Source organism: Girardinichthys multiradiatus, chromosome Y, assembly GCF_021462225.1.
Source record: "Girardinichthys multiradiatus isolate DD_20200921_A chromosome Y, DD_fGirMul_XY1, whole genome shotgun sequence".
NCBI classification, from domain to species: Eukaryota; Metazoa; Chordata; class Actinopteri; order Cyprinodontiformes; family Goodeidae; genus Girardinichthys; species Girardinichthys multiradiatus.
In genome coordinates this window covers 10,346,107-10,368,355 of record NC_061818.1, presented here as the reverse complement: position 1 = coordinate 10,368,355, position 22,249 = coordinate 10,346,107, and the positions used below count along the sequence as shown (strand labels likewise).

Here is a 22,249-nt window from a genome sequence, read left to right as displayed (position 1 = left end):
ATTTGTACACTCTTAATTATGGTGTTGAACTTAAATTGCTGTAACTGTTGAGCAGAAGCACGTTCTGTGCTGCATAGTGACATTTCAGCAATGAGCACATGTTCCCAAAATAGATTCAGTATCAGCACGTTGCATCACGTTCCTGTCATCTCTGAGCACAAATCATGTACCTTCCAAACAACAGTTTTAAATGTGTGCAGGTTTCCTATACAGCACATATGTCATGATTGCGTCTGTGGTTGCTTGTGTGCGTACTTGCAAACATTGGACATGCTTGAAATGGGGCTTGTGCGACGGTGCTTGTGTTGTTAGTCTGCTCATGTTTGTCTGCAGGAGCCAGCTCAATCCCTCTCGCTGCCAAGGCGGAAACACAGAACTATCCTGCGTGTTTTGTATCTGAGACTTCTGAACGACACACATAGAGGGTGTCTGCAGCTCAATTCAGGCTATTCTTAAACATCCGAATAGTGCATCTTTACATAAAAAACAAGAATGATTTTTAAAACCAAAGGCATGATTTAAGTAAAGATTAACACAAAGGTGGATGAGGACAGGTACATTTTATTAAAACAAAGGTAAAAAAAAATAAAAGAGTAGTCTATTAGAGAAAGAAGACATATGTGCTTTAACAGTTTACACAGTGATAAACAAAAGATAAAGAATGAGGATTTGAGGATGGAAAAGTAGCGAAAGAGAGCTGAAAAGATTTGAATTTATACTTATGCACAATTATGCACAAAAAGTGTGACTTTCATGGCCCTACAGCCCAATAACAGGTTCTTTTACTGCAAATGGACCCGTTACTGTTTTCATTACTTTCTGCCTTGATAGCACAATTCTGGATGATTTCATAAAAGGTTTCTAGATTTAATAAACAACGTTATTGTTGTTACAGCTATGCAGTGTTGTATTTTATCTAGACAGCAGAATTAGTAAGTTTGGCAAATAAAGAGAACTGGAATCTCAGCTTGGAAAGCTCAAGGCCTCTTGGCAACAGCAACCTTAAAATCCAACATGGCTGCTACTACTAAAACATAAAAAAAGCTGAATTTACTAACAGCTCGCTCTGACGTTCTTACAGTTTGTATCTTATTAATTCAATCACACACAGCTTCTGTTAATAAAGGTGTTGCTACAGTGTTTTAATGCATAAAATGTGGAGCAAATGATTATTAGCTTGTTTTGCCGATGGAAAATAGCCTGATCATTAAGCATATTTCAAGTGGTTTTCTGATGTGCAACTGGAACAAAATGAGGTTAGGATTGAGAGCATTTCCAGATTTGAGGCAAATGAAACTCACAACCAGGGGTATTCGTACCCTTAGTGGTACAGAGGCACATTGCAAGGGGTACCTGGATACATTTTAATATTGTATTTCCGAGATAATGGGTAAACATCATCAGTTATTGAAATAACTCCTGGATATGTGATGCTTTATTGGGACCAGTTGGACAGTAAACCAATAAAACATCTACAGATGGGAAAAACTAGAGCAGGGGGTATCATCGCTGTTCACCTGCATCTGCACCGGGAGAGGCAGAGAGAGAAAATAACAGCTGTTTCCACTCTGCCTCCAGATCTATCAAAGCTTATTAAAGACAAGCAAGCTCAGGTGTCTCATTTAAGCTCACTTAAATGATGAAAACAAAGTAAAACAAATGTAGTTAGCCTGAATATTATATTTTAAGTTTTTTGTTCCTGATTTTTTAAGTTCAAATGTCTGTTTACTTATTCAAAAGAACTCCAGTTTTTGTTTAAACAAAGGCAGGTTTATTTTTTATGTTGATTTTATATTTATATAGATTACTTAGTCACTGGGGACAGTGCCTCTGGACTGGCCAACTGGGGTGGTGGTCCCCCTTCATAAGAAGGGTGATCGGAGGGTGTATTCCAACTACAGGGGGATCACACTCCTCAGCCTCCCTGGTAAGGGCTATGCCAGGGTATTGGAGAGGAGAGTCCGGCCAATAGTTGAACCTTGGCTTCAGGAGGAGCAGTGTGGTTTTCGCAATACGGAATACTGGACCAGCTCTATACCCTCTGCAGGGTGCTAGAGGGTTCATGGGAGTTTGCCCAACTGGTCCACATGTGTTTTGTGGACCTGGAGAAGGCATTTCACTACGTCCCTCGTGGTGCCCTGTGGGGGGTGCTCCAGGAGTACCGAGTCAGGGACCCTTTATTAGGGGCCATCCGGTCTCTCTACAAGTGGAGCAGGACCTGTTCCCAGGGCATGTTGGACTCCGGCAGGGCGGCCCTTTGTCACCGGTCCTGTTCAAAACTTTTATGGACAGGATTTCTAAGCGCAGCCAAGGGCCGGAGGAGGTCTGGTTTGGGGAGCAGTGGATTTCATCTCTTCTTTTTGCGGATGACGTGGTCTTGCTGATCCCCTATAGCCAAGACATACAGCATGCGCTGTGGCGGTTCGCGAAGCGGCTGGGATGAAGATCAGCTCCTCCAAGTCCGAGGCCATGGTTCCCGATGGGAAAAGGGTGGCTTGTCCTCTTCAGGTTGGAGGGGAGTTCCTGCCTCAATTGGAGGAGTTTAAGTATCTTGGGTTTCTGTTCACGAGTGAGGGAAGAATGGAGCAGGAGATCGACAGACGGATCGATGCAGCTCTAACAGTAATGGGGACGCTGTGCCAGTCCGTTGTGGTGCCGGTCTGTTTGAAAAGTGAAGCTCTCAATTTACTGGTCGGTCTACGTTCCTACCCTCACCTATGGCCATGAACTTTGGGTCATGACCGAAAGAACAAGATCCCGGCTACAAGTGGCTGAAATGAGCTTCCTCCGTGGGTGGCCGGGCACTCCCTTAGAGATAGGGTGAGGAGCTCGGACTTCCGGGAGGGGCTCAGAGTAGAGCCGCTGCTCCTCCACATCGAGAGGAGCCAGTTGAGGTGGCTAGGGCATCTATTACCGGATGCCTCCTGGACGCCTTCCTCGGGAGGTGTTTCAGGCAGGTCCCATCGGGAGGAGGCCCAGGGGATGGACAAGGACACGTTGGAGGGACTATGTCTCTCGGCTGGCCTGGGAACACCTTGGGCTCCCCCCGGAGGAGATGGAAGAGGTGTCTGGAGAGAGGGATGTCTGGGTATCTCTACTGAGTCTGCTGACCCCGCCACCTGGTCCTGGATGAAGTGGAAAATGATGAGTACGAGTACTTACTCACTTTCACTGTGCTAGAGTTGTCTATATGTTTAATTTAAGCTGAAAAGAATAAAACGCCTAAGAACCGCCTAAGAAGAAATGTTCAAGTTAAGGAGATGAAATAAAATGATTTTTATTTAATATTCTATTTCTAATATTCAATTCTATTTTTGCTAAGACTTTTGACTGAGGGGGTACCCCTGGTATAACAAAATGGCTTAGGGTGTACAGAAGTAAAAAAAGGCTGGGTATCACGCAAACTTCATGGTTTCATCAATGAAAATATTCTCTAACACTGTGGATTGGTGGAGTCCTAATACCCAGAATCGGCCCTGTTGCCTTTTACCCAATTGATGTCAGTGAATTTGTTTCTCATCTGTTTCTGAATTTCTCAAGATCAGGGAATGATGTGTTGCTTTTCCAGGTCTTTTAGGCCACTTCATGTTGTCAGAGGGTTAGTAATACTGAACTCACTTTTCCAAATAATGTGGTTAATCACAGTTTATTGATGATTTAACAACACTGGATTACTTTTTCACAAAAGGCCAAGCAGGGTTGGAAAGCTTTTGTGTTTTAACTAGTTAATATTAGTTTGATGATCTGAAACTTCTAAGTGTGACAACAAAGCAAAAAAAAGAAGAAGATATCTAAAGGGGAAAAATACTTTTTTACAGCACTTCTTACATACATTGAAAAGGGAAGTGTGCCAATGGGGCTTATAAAGTGTGTTGAAGTTTAAACTGTTTGATTCTCACTCAAGGCAGAGTTGATGGCTACTGATTAGGTGATCCCACGTGATTTATGTTAAAGTGACTGCAGTCCAGAATATATACAGGTCCTTCTCAAAATATTAGCATATTGTGATAAAGTTCATTATTTTCCATAATGTAATGATGAAAATTTAACATTCATATATTTTAGATTCATTGCACACTAACTGAAATATTTCAGGTCTTTTATTGTCTTAATACGGATGATTTTGGCATACAGCTCATGAAAACCCAAAATTGATTCAAAAGATTCCTGAGGCCTTTAAAACTCCCAGCCTGGTTCATCACTCAAAACCCCAATCATGGGTAAGACTGCCAACCTGACTGCTGTCCAGAAAGCCACTATTGACACCCTCAAGCAAGAGGGTAAGACACAGAAAGACATTTCTGAACGAATAGGCTGTTCCCAGAGTGCTGTATCAAGGCACCTCAGTGGGAAGTCTGTGGGAAGGAAAAAGTGTGGCAGAAAACGCTGCACAACGAGAAGAGGTGACCGGGCCCTGAGGAAGATTGTGGAGAAGGGCCGATTCCAGACCTTGGGGGACCTGCGGAAGCAGTGGACTGAGTCTGGAGTAGAAACATCCAGAGCCACCGTGCACAGGCGTGTGCAGGAAATGGGCTACAGGTGCCGCATTCCCCAGGTCAAGCCACTTTTGAACCAGAAACAGCGGCAGAAGCGCCTGACCTGGGCTACAGAGAAGCAGCACTGGACTGTTGCTCAGTGGTCCAAAGTACTTTTTTCGAATGAAAGCAAATTCTGCATGTCATTCGGAAATCAAGGTGCCAGAGTCTGGAGGAAGACTGGGGAGAAGGAAATGCCAAAATGCCAGAAGTCCAGTGTCAAGTACCCACAGTCAGTGATGGTCTGGGGTGCCGTGTCAGCTGCTGGTGTTGGTCCACTGTGTTTTATCAAGGGCAGGGTCAATGCAGCTAGCTATCAGGAGATTTTGGAGCACTTCATGCTTCCATCTGTTGAAAAGCTTTATGGAGATGAAGATTTCATTTTTCATCACGACCTGGCACCTGCTCACAGTGCCAAAACCACTGGTAAATGGTTTACTGACCATGGTATCACTGTGCTCAATTGGCCTGCCAACTCTCCTGACCTGAACCCCATAGAGAATCTATGGGATATTGTGAAGAGAACGTTGAGAGACTCAAGACCCAACACTCTGGATGAGCTAAATGCCGCTATCGAAGCATCCTGGGCCTCCATAAGACCTCAGCAGTGCCACAGGTTGATTGCCTCCATGCCACGCCGCATTGAAGCAGTCATTTCTGCAAAAGGATTCCCGACCAAGTATTGAGTGCATAACTGTACATGATTATTTGAAGGTTGACGTTTTTTGTATTAAAAACACTTTTATTTTATTGGTCGGATGAAATATGCTAATTTTGTGAGATAGGAATTTTGGGTTTTCATGAGCTGTATGCCAAAATCATCCATATTAAGACAATAAAAGACCTGAAATATTTCAGTTAATGTGCAATGAATCTAAAATATATGAATGTTAAATTTTCATCATGACATTATGGACAATAATGAACTTTATCACAATATGCTAATATTGTGAGAAGGACCTGTATACAGTGGTGTGAAAAAGTGTTTGCCACCTTCCTGTTTTGTCACACTTCAGATCATCAAACTAATTATAATATTAGTTAAAGACAACACATGTAAACACAAAATGCTATTTTTAAATGAAGGTTTTTTATTGTTTAGGGAGAAAAACAATCCAAACCTAAATGCCCCTGAGCCAAAAAGTAATTGCCCCCCCTCTTAAAACATAATTTAACTGTTGTTTATCACACCTGAGTTCAATTTCTCTAGCCACACCCAGGCCTGATTACTGCCACACCTGTTCTCAATCAAGAAATCACTTAAATAGGATCTGCCTGACAAAGTGAAGTAGACGAAATGATGCTCAAAACCTAGACATCATGGTGAGATCCAAAGAAATTCAGGAACAAATGAGAAAGAAAGTAATTGAGATCTATTAGTCCTGAAAAGGTAATAAAAGCATTTCCAAAGCTTTGGGACTCCAGTGTACCACAGTGAGAACCATTACCCCACGAGGGCAGCAACTACTCATCCAAGAGGTCACAAAAGATTCCACAACAACATCCACAGAAATGCAGGGCTCACTTGCATCAGTTAAGGACAGTGTTCATACGTCCACCATAAAAAAGTGACTTGGCAATAATGGCCTCCATGGCAGAGTTCCAAGATGAACACCAATATTGAGCGAAAAGAACATTAAGGATCGCCTAAGCTTTTTCAATAATCTTACTGTATTACTGTAGTTCTGTGGTAGCAGCTTGTTGCTCTTTTTCAATAGCTGTTTGATAATTGCTGTTTTTAGGGCCTAGGAGATAACACCTGACAAAAGGGATGTGTTTATTATTTGAATTAAATCAGACGTTATAAAAGGCAAAGCTTTCTTAAGGAAAGCTGTGGTTAAAACATCGAGATAGCAGGAAGAAGAGCTTAGTTGGTGTAAGATTTCTTCTAAATTTTCATAGTTTATTTGGTGAAATTGGGAAACTTTGTCAAAATCAGTTCTAGTTGGAGACAACTTTGGTACTGGACCTGATGTGGATGTGCTGACTGTGCCTCTGATCATTTGGGTTTTTTCAGTGAAGAAGTAAGCAAATTTGTTGCAGGCCCTTGTAGAGTGGACTTCATATGCTACAGTTACAGGAGGGTTTGTTAACCTGTCGACCGTGGCAAATAATGCATGAGCATTGTTAATGTTTTTGCTGATGATCTCAGAGAAGAAAGATTCTCTCGCATTTTCAGTTGTAAGTTATATCTGTGGAGTCTCTCTTTATAGATGTTATAGTGAACCTGGAGTTTAGTCTTTGGCCACATGCGTTCAGCTTTTTGACACTCCTTTCTTTGTCTTCTGACTGGTGGAGTACTTCTCCGTGGAGACTTTTTCTTCTCAGAAACGACCATCATTTTAATTGGAGCAATTGAATCAATAATGTCTGAGATTTTAGAATGAAAGTTGTCTACCAGCTCATCTACAGTGTTACAGGGCAAAGTGGAGGTAGAAGAGTAAATCCAGTTAAAGGTTTCAGTGGCACACAGTGGTTCACACTGAGCACATGAGACAGACGTGACAGAGTCTGGAGACACCGTGGAGAGTGATCTGCTGCCTGCAACATCCTTCAGCATGACCGGTTTGACAGTGGGTCAGTAATGGTGTGGGGTGGCATTTTTTTGGAGGGACGCATGGCCCTCCATGTGCTCGCCAGAGGTAGCTTGACTGCCATTAGGTACCGAGATGAGATCCTCAGACCCCTTGTGAGACCATATGTTGGTGGGGTTGGCCCTGGTTCCTCCTAATGCAGGACAATGCTAGACCTCATGTGGCTGGAGTGTGTCAGTAGTTCCTGCAAGATGAAGACATTGAAGCTATGGACTGGCCCGCCCGTTCCCCAGACCTGAATCCGATTGAGCACATCTGGCACATCATGTCTCACTCCATCCACCAACTTCACGTTGCACCACAGACTGTCCAGGAGTTGGCAGATGCTTTAGTCCAGGTCTGGGAGGAGATCCCTCAGGAGACCATCCGCTGTCTCATCAGGAGCATGTCCAGGCGTTGTAGGGAGGTCATACAGACATGTGGAGGTCACACACAATACTGAGCCTCATTTTGACTTGTTTTAAGGACATTACATCAAAGTTGGATCAGCCTGTAGTGTGTTTTTCCACTTTAATTTTGTGTGTGACTCCAAATCCAGGCCTCCATTGGTTAATAAATTTGATTTCCATTGATGATTTTTGTGTGATTTTGTTGTCAGCACATTCAACTTTGTACAGAACAAAGTATTCAATGAGAATATTTCATTCATTCAGATCTAGGATGTGTTATTTGAGTGTTCCCTTTATTTTTCCGAACAGTGTATATACAGTATATATCTATATCTATATCTATATCTATATCTATATATATATACACACATATATATATATATATATATATATATATATATATATATATATATATATATATATATATATAAAGATAGATATATATCGAGCCACAGACTGTGAGACAAAGACCTCAGTAGTAAAACTGTTTCCATGAACCCCCCGTTGTTTCACCTCAGTGTTGCAGATCAAACAGTTGATCTGCAGAAAAGCACTTCCTGCTTCTTCGAAATTTCATGTCATCTTGGATGTTAGATCTGTTTTCCTCAAAGAAACTATGGCGTTGGCTCAGAATAAATTTAAGAATTTATATGATGAATAAAATAAAGTCCAAAACTATTAAAATATGATGCCTTTATTCTTTTTTTTCACACACTGTCAGTGAAGATCAAGTGTTACAACTTGTTGTGCTGGTTTTTTATCTCAAACTTGAAACAGGAAACAGCCCAAATGTAAGCTTCTGTGTGTTCAACTTCCCTTTGTATTGTGTGACACAATCATTAAGAGGACCACAACCGTTGACTGCAGCTATACCTCAGTAGGTAAATCCTCTTACAGCAACCTAAGTCTTGTTGCTTTCTAAAGCTATTGACATTTTTATAGTTTTAGAGTTTTATACCTAATGAGTAATGATGCTACTTCTGAGTTTTTTGTGCGTCTGAAAACCGAGGTAAAGATAGATGATGCACTGCTGGTTTAATGATACATTCCATTAAACTGGCACTGACATTTGTATCCTCTTTTTGTGGTTCAGTTCTTCAGCTGAAACTGCAACAAAGAAGAGCCAGAGAAGGATTGCTGTGCTGTGGGGTCATGCCTCGTAAGTTCAATCTTTTTTATATAAATAATGTTGGCATTGTTCTAGATACAAGTGTAGTTCACTTTTATGCAGATGATAGTATTATATATGTAATGACACCATTTTTCCAAGCAATAACAGACTCTGTTCAGACTGCAGTTGAACCTTTTCCAACTATAGCCAAATACATGCCAAAATATATAGTTTTCACATACTCCTGCTCAATAACTGCTGAGGTTGCAGTTTCTACAGTAAATTTTCTTTTTGGTTTTAGACTATTGTCATGTGTTGCTCTACTTTGAGTAACATGTGTAAAAGCAAGGACTCACCTTTGCAAAATTTATTAATTGATAATTATGAAATTGTTATCGTTCAGAAAAAAACCCTCATATTTAAATCTTTGCTAAAGCCAAAGCGCTGATGGGCAAGTTACCACAAATATATCTGCAGTCTGCATAAATGCAGCTCCGTACAGCTTTAGTTGTGTCACAGTAATTATTGTGTTTGTTTTTGTCTTTTTGTAATACAGTCTATGTATTTATGCCTGACAAGACATTTTTATAGCTTATCTTGACCAGGCAGATGAAATGGTGTAACTCAACTGGACATTAGTCGTTAAATAAAATAAAGTTAATTATTTCATCACAAATTCAAACATTCATGGGCTAAGTCTGGATTAAGCATAAAACACACATTGTTATATAGTATATGTACATACAAGGGTTGGACAATGAAACTGAAACACCTGTCATTTTAGTGTGGGAGGTTTCATGGTTAAATTGGACCAGCCTGGTAGCCAGTCTTCATTGATTGCACATTGCACCAGTAAGAGCAGAGTGTGAAGGTTCAATTAGCAGGGTAAGAGCACAGTTTTGCTCAAAATATTGAAATGCCGACAACATTATGGGTGACATACCAGAGTTCAAAATAGGACAAATTGTTAGTGCACGGCTTGGTGGCGCATCTGTGACCAAGACAGCAAGTCTTTGTGATGTATCAAGAGCCACGGTATCCAGGGTAATGTCAGCATACCACCAAGAAGGACAAACCACATCCAACAGGATTAACTGTGGACGCAAGAGGAAGCTGTCTGAAAGGGATGTTCGGGTGCTAACCCGGATTGTATCCAAAAAACATAAAACCATGGCTGCCCAAATCACGGCAGAATTAAATGTGCACCTCAACTCTCCTGTTTCCACCAGAACTGTCTGTCGGGAGCTCCACAGGGTCAATATACACGGCTGCTATAGCCAAACCTTTGGTCACTCATGCCAATGACAAACGTCGGTTTCAATGGTGCAAGGAGCGCAAATCTTGGGCTGTGGACAATGTGAAACATGTATTGTTCTCTGATGAGTCCACCTTTACTGTTTTAACCACATCCGGGAGAGTTACGGTGTGGAGAAGCCCCAAAGAAGCGTACCACCCAGACTGTTGCATGCCCAGAGTGAAACATGGGGTGGATCAGTGATGGTTTGGGCTGCCATATCATGGCATTCCCTTGGCCCAATACTTGTGCTAGATGGCGGCGTCACTGCCAAGGACTACCAAACCATTCTTGAGGACCATGTGCATCCAATGGTTCAAACATTGTATCCTGAAACCGGTGCCGTGTATCAGGATGACAATGAACCAATACACACAGCAAGACTGGTGAAAGATTGGTTTGATGGACATGAAAGTGAAGTTGAACATCTCCCATGGCCTGCACAGTCACCAGATCTAAATATTATTGAGCCACTTAGGGGTGTTTTGGAGGAGCGAGTCAGGAAACGTTTTCCTCCACCAGTATCACGTAGTGACCTGGCCACTGTCCTGCAAGAAGAATGGCTTAAAATCCCTCTGACCACTGTGCAGGACTTGTATAAGTCATTCCCAAGACGAATTGACGCTGTATTGGCCGCAAAAGGAGGCCCTACACCATACTAATAAATTATTGTGGTCTAAAACCAGGTGTTTCACTTTCATTGTCCAACCCCTGTATATTTCCTCCTAATACACCATTTGTTTATTTAGATATTCACTGTACCACAGACACACTAATAGACAGTTTTTTCAGGGTTGGTCTAAACAAATACAAGCATTGTTTTCTTGCTTCATATGAATGTTATGAATGAAGAGTATGTTGAGCTTAAACTTTTTAAAGATTTTAAATCCTGTTAACAACATAAAATATCTGATTATTGATGGCATTTCATCCACTTCTTAGTGCCCTGGGCAATATCCTCTTCCCGCCATCCCCCAACCAATCAAAATGCAGGAAATCATCTAAGTATCTGGAGCCAGATAAAATGCAGTCTATTCCTATACAAAGCATGTAATAGAGTCTCCTTATTCTGAGCAGAAAGTGGGTAGCGCCTACTCAATTTACTGGGGTGCCAATTCCCCATTGACTGCACATTTGCTTAAGTAATAGAAAACAGAAAATAATTGTTCATGGCACAATTGATAAATAAACAGATCATAAACAATCCCATCAATGCTTCAAACTGCTGCTTTTCTAACCTCCTGTAACAGTTAGCCATTCTGCAGTGCTAATAGTACAGCATTTTTCTCTTAGCATCTGCACTTATTAAGAACACATTGTTTTGTGTCTTGTGTAAAACTATTTTAGCTCCAGCAGCATCTCACTTATTAGACGGATACAAGCAGATCATTGAATCCATCTAATAAGTCTAATTGTATTCATCCATCTTCTGCATTATTTTTATGCGTATGGCAGTAGAAAAATATAATAAATTTAAATTTTGATCTTTCAAATTGTCCTCGGCATTTAACCCTTCCCTTAGGGAGCAGTAGGCTGCCATGGTGCGACGCCCATGAGCATTCAGGGACCCAGAGTGGTAGGCTGTGGCTTAGCCCTGCTCTCAAACCATTAGGTAACCATTCGCACATAAACCACACATATTTCATGATCAGAGAACTTGTGGACGCGTATCCACACATTACTACCTGTAATGGTGAGGGCAGTGTGGTGCAGTTTAGCTCACATACAAATAGATAAAGAAACAAAGACAAAAATGATAACAGAAATAGCAGAACTTCTTTATCCACATGTTGGGATGTATCTGATGACCACACAAACCACTTCTGTCTATTGCGGTGTCTCTCTTCATCTCTCTCTCTGAGAACACACAATATCAAGATCTCCTCCACTGTCGCCATGTTTGTGATTGCCTGTAACTTTCCTCTCAATTGGAACCTCAGAACTGCCCTCCAGTGGCCACATTGCTTAACAACTATAATGATGTAATAAACTTATTGAAGGCATGAGAGCAGTGACTATACCTTAGAATAAATTGAGCATATATGGGCCTTTATACTTAATACAATAAGGTGGGGGGCAAAAGGAAGGGTACACTTAATGTTAAATTACCATAAAATAGAAAAAAACATTTAAAAGAAACATTCATAATCAGTATGCTACATTGTAAGATTATATGAATCAATTTCATACTGATATTTAAGGTAATTCAATAAGTCTTTTTACACGATAAGACTGTTCCCTCAGTAGTTAAATGTGCAAAAAAAACCTTAGTACCTGACTGTAATCCAGGTGCTCTTACTTCAGGTTGAGGTTTTTCTTTCAGTCAGCACCGTGAGAATTACCTTCAACTGTTTCTGGTCTGAATGGGATTGTGGTAAAGACAAGGCCACTCTCTCCTGCTAGACAGCAGTTTCAGTCTTCAAAGCGAGGCACATAAAAGTATTGCAGCAACTACGGATATGAATATTCAGAAACTGCTTTCACGTTGTTTGTGAGATGATTTTCCATTTCCCGTTAAACCACAAAATGTTATGTTTCAGCTGCTTGCAGAGCTTTTAGCTCTGTTCGAAGCAAACCCCACCTTTCGATTTCATTAATTTTCATTACAAAGCACTTTAGAAAACGTATTAATATGCTGTTCCCTGCATGCATTAATGCAAATGCATATTCTTGCATATTTTGTATAGATTTAGAACTTCTTTGAACTATAATTATTGCCATCCTTTCTCCCTTTTTATCCATACATCTGCTCATTTAAGCCCATTGCCATTATTTATTTGAGTGAATGGTGAATTCAGTCTTTATCTTCTACAGTTGTTCCTCTGCATTCAACTCACTGCTATTCAGCAGTATAAACACATGCTGATTACTTCTTCCTTGGTAGATGTGGCAGGCTCTTATCTTAGCTGGCAGACAAAAGTAATAATAATGCTTAGATTAGTTAGAGTGCTTAAAAATGAGATGCATGGAATGTAATTTGCTACTGTTAACAATGACAAATGTAAAAGTTAAGGTTTTCATCATCAGTGGATTGAGAAAGTCTCTGTTCTTATCCATGTCATTTGTTCACCATTATTGTGGAAACTGGCAAAGATGAAATGACAATGGTTTGTTCACATGCCTTTCTATTGGCAAACATATTTATGTTCTTTCTATGCAAAGCCTCAGTATTTGTGTCAAACCTAGTTGCACTACTTGGGAGAATTTAGCTTTTGTTTTGAATTCAACTAACTATAGAAGCTAATTTTCAGATAAAAATGTTTCAGTTGTTTTGTAAAATTAAGAAAAAAACTTCCCCAGGGTTAAACAACAAAAAACATTATTCAAATAGCTTTTTTTTAGTTTTGCCACCTAAGTTCTTTTTTGCAGTCATGTTTTGATATAGTTTACCCACATTCTGTGTCCATCTGCATCCATCCTGAACTTTGTACAAGATTTAAAATTTACTTCACCTTACTTCATAATACTTTGTAACAAACAAGCTGTATGTTCTTGTGATTTAAAATAGGTCTTGGCCACATGTTCTCCAGACTTTATTTGCCATGGACTTCACCTGCTCTGTAATTCATTTTGTCTGGTCCCTGTACCTTACTTTGATATTGCCAAAGTGCAATTTAAGCTTCAATATGAGGAACAGATGACAAAAAGCAGAGGTTCAAAGCCAAAAACGACAGTAGATGAACAGTTTCTGAAAGTGATCTCTTAAAGAAGTAGAACGTCCAGCAAACACCTGATATAGGGCCTGAGAGAGGTGTCGTCCTTTAGCTGATCATATTCTATAAGATTATTTACGTATCAGAGATTTATGGCTTATGCCAGACTAACAATAACTGAAACTGATTAAAAAGCAGCGTGTAAAATCTATACACATTCACACTGTCGCCAAAAATATTTGCTTGTCTGCCTTAACAAGGTTTAGGATTGTGTTTATAAGAATTTTTTACCATTCTCCCAGAAGCAAATTTGGTATGTCAGACACTGATATTGGACTAGAAGGTCTGCATTTGCAATCCAGTCAAGTACCTACAACATAAACCTCTCTGCACCAAGCATTACACTTGACACAAGGCAGTCAGGCAATTGCTTTTCTCATGGCAACTGGATTGGCAGAAGGGGAGGAATGGTTTGTCACTCCAGCACTCCAGAAAACACATCCCGACTGGTTCAGTTACGGCTTTACATAACAGCATTCAACGCTTCGTATTGTGCTTGGAGACTTGGAGCGGCTTGGCCATGGAGGTCCATTATGTGAAGCTCTCTATGCACTGTTCTTGAGCTAATCTCGATATCACATTTGAGTGGAGTTGACTGAGGAATATTTAGTAATGAGGACATTTCTTGGCTGGCTGGACCTCCCTACCCTAGTTACCTACCTATCTACCTACCTACCTACCTACCTACCTACCTTTAAATAGGTATTTTTGGGTCCTAAACTGACAAAGGACTAACTGGATTTTTTTATGTTGACTTTCATCATTAGAGCAGGCCATAAACCCCATATTTTGTAGGTTTTCTGCTGGTGCACTTTAAATTCTTGAGGTTGTATAGTGCGTGGTAGAGCTGTCATGACACACTGAATTGGGAGTGTGACTTTTCCCCTCGCTTATTTTTGCACCTCACAAAAAAAGCTAAGGTTTATAGACATGCAAAACAACTCATGGTTCACACGCAGGTACATTTGATGATCTAAATTAAACCTTACAACAGAACAAGACTGAGCTAATCAGCATGCAAGTCAACCTGTGTTTTTGAGTGTTATTTCAGATGTACTTATTTCTTCTGCATGTCATCTTCTCTGAAGTACTAGATTCACTCTCTGAAAGAAGCAGAGCGTCTGATATCTCTGATCTTTGGATTTCGTGACATTTACACAGTTTAAACAGCTGACCGGATGGGCAGTAAAGTAGAATGTAGAAAATGCTTTCAGTTCACACACAAGGGAAAACAGAGGACAGTAAGCAGCAGAGTGAACATTAAAAGACCATCAAGACCAGAGCAATGATGCTGCTGGATGTCTTCAAAGTTTAAACATCAGCAATGTTGATTATTTACTCAAGCACATAATGGGGTCTTTTTCTCTTTGACCTAAACCCAGCCCTCGTTGTTGTTCCCTCTGCTTATTCCCTTTGGTCTGCTGGTCTTTTTATTTTTTTCTTTCAGCAGTCTCTTTTCAGTGTATCATACCTCCTTCTGTTTTAGGGTTAACCTTCATATGCATTTCTATTTCTTTTTTTTTTCTTTTTTTTTACCGTGTCCTGTCCGGCAGAGTATCGCTCAGAATTGTTGCCTGAGTGCCAAGAAATTGCCCAACAGATTTACTTTCACAAGCGGAGCATCACAGCTAATGCTTTAAAGGTCTGCTTGATATTTATAAAAGAAACTTTATTATAAACTTCTTTGGGAATATTTCAATTGTTACGGACACGGAGACTGAAATGAAAAGGAAGAAAGAGAGAGCCGTCCACGCCCGAGCAGATCCAGCCATGGACACAGAGGCCCAAGACCCCGGGATACACCACCCCCCAAGCAGAGACCCGACAGAGCCCAGGGGGCCAGGCCCCGGCAAGCAGCCACCGGGAGTGAGCCAGCCCACACCAAAGCACCCGGCCACGGACATCGAGAATGCATTTCTATTTCTTCCATTTTTGAAAAGCTGACTCCCCGCTGCTCTATCCATCACGTGCACAACTCATTTCCACCCTCACCACTGACAGTCAGGTTCTCCCTGTGAAAGAGTGAGTGGTCTAAGAGGGGCTGATGTTTCTAGGGAGTGCAACACCAGAGTGACAGTGTGCAGTGATGTGAACTGAGGCTTGAGAAGGTACCCGGAGTCTTGCTATGGAGTTGCTAATCCAATCATATAGCTGTGGACATGTCTACAGGGCAGAGAGACATGACTGGGACAAAAACACTTTATCTGCAATGAGCTCCAGTAAATTTGGCTTGACTGAGACCATGAAATTGCATTACCAGTATCTTTGATGACCTACTGACCTCATGGTTAGCCACTGCAAAATTATTGAAAACTTAATTAGTGAAAATGTTTGGGAAATTTGGTGATTGTAAAAAAAAACTAAACTGAAATGTCAATGCTGACATATTACTACACGTCTTCTAGATGTTGACTTTATGAATACTAGCTATTTATGCAGAGAGACCATCTGAAGTTTAATAATCCATGTGTAAGTTTTATGCCATGATAACCTTGAGTAAAACACATGGATTTCAGCAAATATCTATACCATGATCTAACTGTCTTAATTTAAAACGGAAAAGCCCCAATTATTCCTAACGTTGTAAAAATATGACAATAATACACAATATTTTTTTTGTTTTTTGTTTTTTATATAAACGCACTCACGAAGAGTGAGCCATTATGTACTGATGACAATGGTTTACCAGATATGAGTTTCTTTCAGCTATAAAATCAAAGTCTAAATTCTACTTCATTCACAAGCACTGAGATGTAATATAACCTGTCAGCTAAAAATGTATGTAGACAGTCCACTCTGTTTGGTGTCACTATTTAAAGCTGCGCTACAGAACCTTACATTGGTCACTTAGTTCAACATTCTGCATGTGTTCAGGTATACCAACCAACACAAGGCTGCACCAGATATTGTTGGTATGACTACAGGTATATTTACATACAAACATACATGTGGAAGCTGCACAGTTTCCAGAAGTTTAGCTGCTTTAGTTATGTTAGTTGATTGATTGATTACTTTATTCAACAGACTCATGGTCCACAAGAAAACAACAACAATTAGATTAGATTAGATTTCCACTTCGAGTGATTTCTGCCCTTTTCTTGTAGCTGCTCTCAGAACCACTTCCCAAAGTACAATGTACTTCCTTCTGTTGTTGTGCAAGGTACACAAGGATGTAGAATGATAGCAGACATCTACTATTCCGATATAGTAATGAGGCAAAGCTTTGGCTATAAAAGAACAATAATTGTGCCAATCAATAAATCTATTTGTACTTCACTGTTGAACGAAAGATCCATTTGGAGCTATTTTGCTCTCCTCATGTATATAAATAGGCACATGGCCATGTTAATGCCTTCTGTGCTTTTCTCTCAGTTAATGTCTTTATTTTTCCAGCACTTAAGAGCTCATCTGCCTTCCACGAGCAGAGACGGGGCTTGGAACAAGCACAGGTGAGTGCATCACCCTCAGAGCAGTCACTAAAGTTAAAACGGGTTCACTTTTTGTCTTTAAGAGGCTTAGTCAGAAGTGAAATCGTTCCAAAGACTCTTTAATATTCTGGGTTATACATAATATGGGTTAGCTCAGGATATGAATAATATTAGAGGAGCAAAAGGGTTCCAAATAAATTTATTCATAAAATCTGCGATTGCAGCACAGTTACTTTCTCTGCATTTAAAAGATGGAAATGGAGAGACACTATTTGACACAAATTCATATAAATTGCACCTTTGGTTACCAATTTGTGAAGCATTTAAACTAATACAGCATTGGACGATTTGTTAAAGTAATAGAGTAGACAGCTGTAAGTGGACAGCTGAAATAAATTGAAAACAATTTAACAGCTGTCAGCTGAATCATTAAGGACACTATTTTGCCAAAAGTGTTGAGGTGCCTCACTTTACACACACACATGAACTTCAATTACACCTTATTCTTAATACATGGCCGTAAATAATTTGGCTCACCCTGTGGAGATCCAACAGACGTTTGTAGCCAGTGTGTTGCTTTTTATGTAATTAGATAATCGTAATATTTCTTTTGCAGACCGTGCATTGTCATAAAAGGAAGAATAGGAGTGGGTCAGAATGTCCTGAGGCAATCAGGATGCACATCTTGGATGGTAAGTGACACATTGTACCCCAACCTCCCCTTATATCAGGCCAATCTGAAAAACATTGATTAAAGTTTAGGATCCAATTCTTTCTCTTAAAAAATCTCCTTGTCTGTTTTGTCTATTCTCTAGAGAAGTCTGCAAAACCACTTCTTCAAGCCAAGCAGCTTCAGCAGAAGAAATTTCGCCTTGCGAATGATTTAAACAACAAGATTGCCCACCGACCAGGACCCATGGAGCTGATTCACAAAAATATCCTACCCATTGACTCATGCTTCAAACAGGTCATCGTAGGTAAGCAATAATGATTCTTTTTATAGGCAAGCCTTGATTACAAAAATAAATAGTGTTTAGTGCTTAAAGGCTCAGAATGAACAACATATCTTTAGAAACTGTCCACCAAATACTGAAAAAATATCTAACTATTTATGAATTGGGAAATGGTATCCAACTAAATGGCAAGTGAAGGCGATCAAATCTTAGTGTAACATTTTAGGTAATCTTGTAAATCCAGGGAGTGAATGTGATGTATTTTATTTAGGCTAACTATGTTAGCTTTACAACTTAAAGAAACCAGAAAATAAAATGATTCAGGATCTTCTCAGATTTCCATCATACATCTAGGAAGTCCACTTGATGCTTTTCTCCAGCAATCTTTTCATGAATGCAGGATCTCTTCTTTCCCGTACTCTTTCTACTTACATGTTTGTGCACTACCTGTGCAATGCCTGAGAAACCCTAACACTTTCACAACCTCGTGAAGTATGACACCTAAGGGGAACTTGTTTGTCAAGAAGATTTGTTTCCACTTCAAATAGCTAAACGTCATATAAAGGCATATTGCAAAACAGAAATTTGTTATTCAGCATTTTGAAAGAGCCTTGTCCTGTTTAAACCTGAGGCATTTAGTTTGGTGTGCTCCTGACTTTTGAGGTGAAAGTGAACATAAGGGTAGGATTGAAATAGATATCCAAGGTCTTCAGAAAGAAGATTGTAGCATAACAGCTTATGACTCAGTTAAGGGGTTTTTATCAGATCACAAAAAATTTTGAAATTAGCCTTTCCACTGTGCAGAAAATAGTTGCATAGAATATTTAAAATAGTTGCCAACATGCCCACGTCTGCCCATCCAAGTGAGTTCACCCTGAAAGCAGATCGCAAGATCGCAAGATGCTAAACCCTAAAATATCACCACAGAAGCTACAGCTGGCTCTCTATCATTGATATGAAAGGTTATGCATGTACAATCAAGTAAAGACTGCCCAAGATTAACTCTTATGTGAAGAGTACAAGTAGGAAGCGTTTGCTCTCTGAGAATACCAAGAAGGTCAAATCAAAATGAAGTGAAGTGTATGGAGGTAAACTTGTCTCAATATTATTCAATCAAACAAAAATTAATCTCAATCAAAAAATATTAAGTTGTGATCAAAACTTTCAGAGTTGTAACCTTTTTTTTTTTTTATGGAATATTTTATTTTGGGGAGAAAAATAATTATTTGAAAAAACTTTTTTTTGATTAAAATGACTCATTTTTTCTCATGAAGAGAAAAAAGTTATTTGCAAAACATAAACTTTTATTTGCGCATGTCAAAAATCTTTGGTTTGGTTTTGATGCTCTCTGTTTTTGGTTGAACTCAACGAATTTTGAGTGCTGGGAACATGAACATCCTGGGCGGGGCCTAAAGACGAACGCTGTAAGACGTTTCCCTATTGGTTAGCGCTGACTAAAGCGGCAGACTCTGATCCCCCGCGCCTCTGAACTTCCTTTCGAACTGCAGGACTTGTACAGAAGAAAACTGCGGTCAAGTGAGCCGACAGTCAGAAATACGCGGTCATCCCAGCCGACACTAGCTCTCTCTTAAAGATTAGCGTCGGACGGCATTACGGTAATGGAGCAGAAAGGACCCTGATCCTGGCAACGGTTGAGAAAATAAAAGGAAAACAGAAAAGGAACCTACAGAACATTTATATTAATTACATTTTTACAACTTTCACATTCATGTTTTATATAAAATAATAAATATTTTATATTTTACTGTACAGTTTTGGAGAAATACCTTGTCAACATACCTCAAAATGCTTAACCAGCACATGCTTTTGCCTAACTTTGAGGAATTTATTTCTCCAAAACCATGAGAGGTGACAACACAATCTCTTCAGATTTTATTAGAGGGTCATCTATATTATAACCAGAATTAATATTTCATAATTTTACTGTAAAGGTTTGGAGAAATACACAATTGCCCCAAGTGTAGTATAAAACAGAATCCATGTCGGGCAGATGGCATCCCATAATCCTGTGTGCTGTCCTCACAACCCGTGATACTTCTTTCCTCCCCTGTGCAGTTCCCTCACCACACTGTCATGCTGAGACACAGAGTGCTTTCCACCGTGGCCCTGTAGATATCTGTAAGCAGCCGAGGAGAGAGAACAGTCTGTTTTCATGTCCTGATGAAGAAGAGCTGTTGTACCTTCTTCAACAGGCGAGGGGTGTTTCCAGTCCCTGGAGAGGTCAGAGTAGATCTGGATACTCTTGCACTTTAAGCTGTCCAGACCACTTCCCAGGATCTTATTGACCTCACCAAAAAGAAGTGTTTGTGGTACTTTGTTGGGGTAGTTGTGTATTTCTCCAGAAATCTACAGTGAAATTATGAAATACTAATTCTGGTTATAATATAGATGACCCTCTAATATAATCTGAAGAGATTGTGTTGTCACCTCTCTTGGTTTTGGAGAAATAAATTCCTGAAAGTGGGACAAATGTATATAATGGTTGAGCATTTTGAGTTATTTTGACAAGATATTTCTCCAAAACTGTACAGTGAAATATTAACTATTTATTATTTCACATAAAACATGAATGTGAAAGTTGTAAAAATGTAATTAATATAAATGTTCTGTAGGTTCCTTTTCTGTTTTCCTTTTATTTTCTCAACCGTTGCCAGGATCAGGGTCCTTTCTGCTCCATTACCGTAATGCACCTTGTATGCGCTACGCTAATCTTTAAGAGAGAGCTGGTGTTGGCTGGCGTGACTGGCGTTTTCTTCTGTACAAGCCCTGCAGTTCGAGCGGCCGCATTAGTCAGCGCTAACCAATAGGGAAACATCTTACAGCGTTCGTCTTTAGGCCCCGCCCAGGATGTTCATGTTCCCAGCACTCAAAATTCGTTGAGTTCAACCAAAAACAGAGAGCGTCAAAACCAAAAGAGCGAGTCATAACCAAAGATTTTTGACATGCGCAAATAAAAGTTTATGTTTTGCAAATGACTTTTTTCTCTTCATGAGAAAAAATTTGTCATTTTAATCAAAAAAAGTTTTTTTAAAATATTCCATAAAAAAAAAAAAATTGTTACAACTCTGAAAGTTTTGATCACAACTTAATATTTTTTGAGTGAGATTAGTTTTTTTTTCATTGAATAATATTGAGACAAATTTACCTCCATAGAGGTGCTGGAAGAGAACTTAGACAAAAACCATGACATTTGGGACAATGAATAAAGAATAATTTAGTGAGTCTAAAAGTAAATTATTTTAGACACCATAACAGAGGACATGTTTGCCATAAACCAAATACAACATTCCTGGAAAATGACCTGACGCCCACTGTGGTGGAAGTGTCGTGGAGGTGGAAGTGTCATGGTTTGGGATGCTTTGGAGCAACAGGAGCTGGCCAGCTCGCCATCATGAAATTCACCACAAATTCTATCTTTGTATCAGGGGGTGTTTGAGAAAAATGTGAGGCTATGTTAAAAAAATAAAATAAAAGAAATAAGCTGAAGCAGAACTGGTCCCTGGAACATCTAAATAAACAAAAACATACCAGCAAATACACCTTGGACTGGATGAGAATAAAGAAATGGAAAGTGTTGGACTGAGTCAAAGCACAGATCTTGATTAAAATAATCTCGTTAAAATGCAGTGGGGTGGCTTGAAACAGACTGTAAATGCAAGAAACCCCTCAAACATATCAGCTGAAAATGAGGAACAGGGTACTCTATCCCCAGATTAATGTCAGAGACTGGTAGATGGCTACAAGAAGATTCTTAATGAAGGTATTTCAACCTGAGTGGCTATCACTATTAGGAGGTTGGATGCCCTAACTTATTCCTGCATTTTTGTTGTTTTTGCTTCTTTAATGAGTAAAACAAGTTTATGTTTTGTTATCTGAGTACAGTCAAATCACTTTGATCCCATAAACAATGAAAAAAGATTAGACATCAATATGGAAAAAATTTTTAATACATGGGATTAACATTTTTTTTCATAACTTTATGTTGGAAAAACAATTCAAAACATGACATGTTGAGTCATGTGTCAATACTTATGAAGATCAGAGGCAGCAGGTTTGATTGTTCTATACAGAAACAGTGCAGAGATTCAGTATCATCATATGTTGCTGTCATCGTTAGACATTAACCACAAATTATGCATGAGCTTTAAAAATGACACAGCTCTGACATGCAAAGATACAACTCTACACACACATACAAACACACACATGCA

The 22,249-nt window shown here is 39.7% G+C and overlaps 1 protein-coding gene across 1 annotated transcript in view; it reads left to right on the top strand.

Moving 5' to 3' along the window:
* The window catches only part of LOC124864044 (myocardin-related transcription factor B-like), a 40,069-nt gene that overhangs the window by 2,400 nt on the left and 15,420 nt on the right, over window positions 1–22,249 (top strand). Inside the window, exons 2-5 of the mRNA XM_047358651.1 lie at window positions 8,612–8,677; window positions 17,030–17,085; window positions 17,681–17,756; window positions 17,880–18,041. Of these exons, the coding sequence (XP_047214607.1) occupies window positions 8,612–8,677; window positions 17,030–17,085; window positions 17,681–17,756; window positions 17,880–18,041 (360 nt within the window). The remainder of the gene's footprint in view (window positions 1–8,611; window positions 8,678–17,029; window positions 17,086–17,680; window positions 17,757–17,879; window positions 18,042–22,249) is intronic.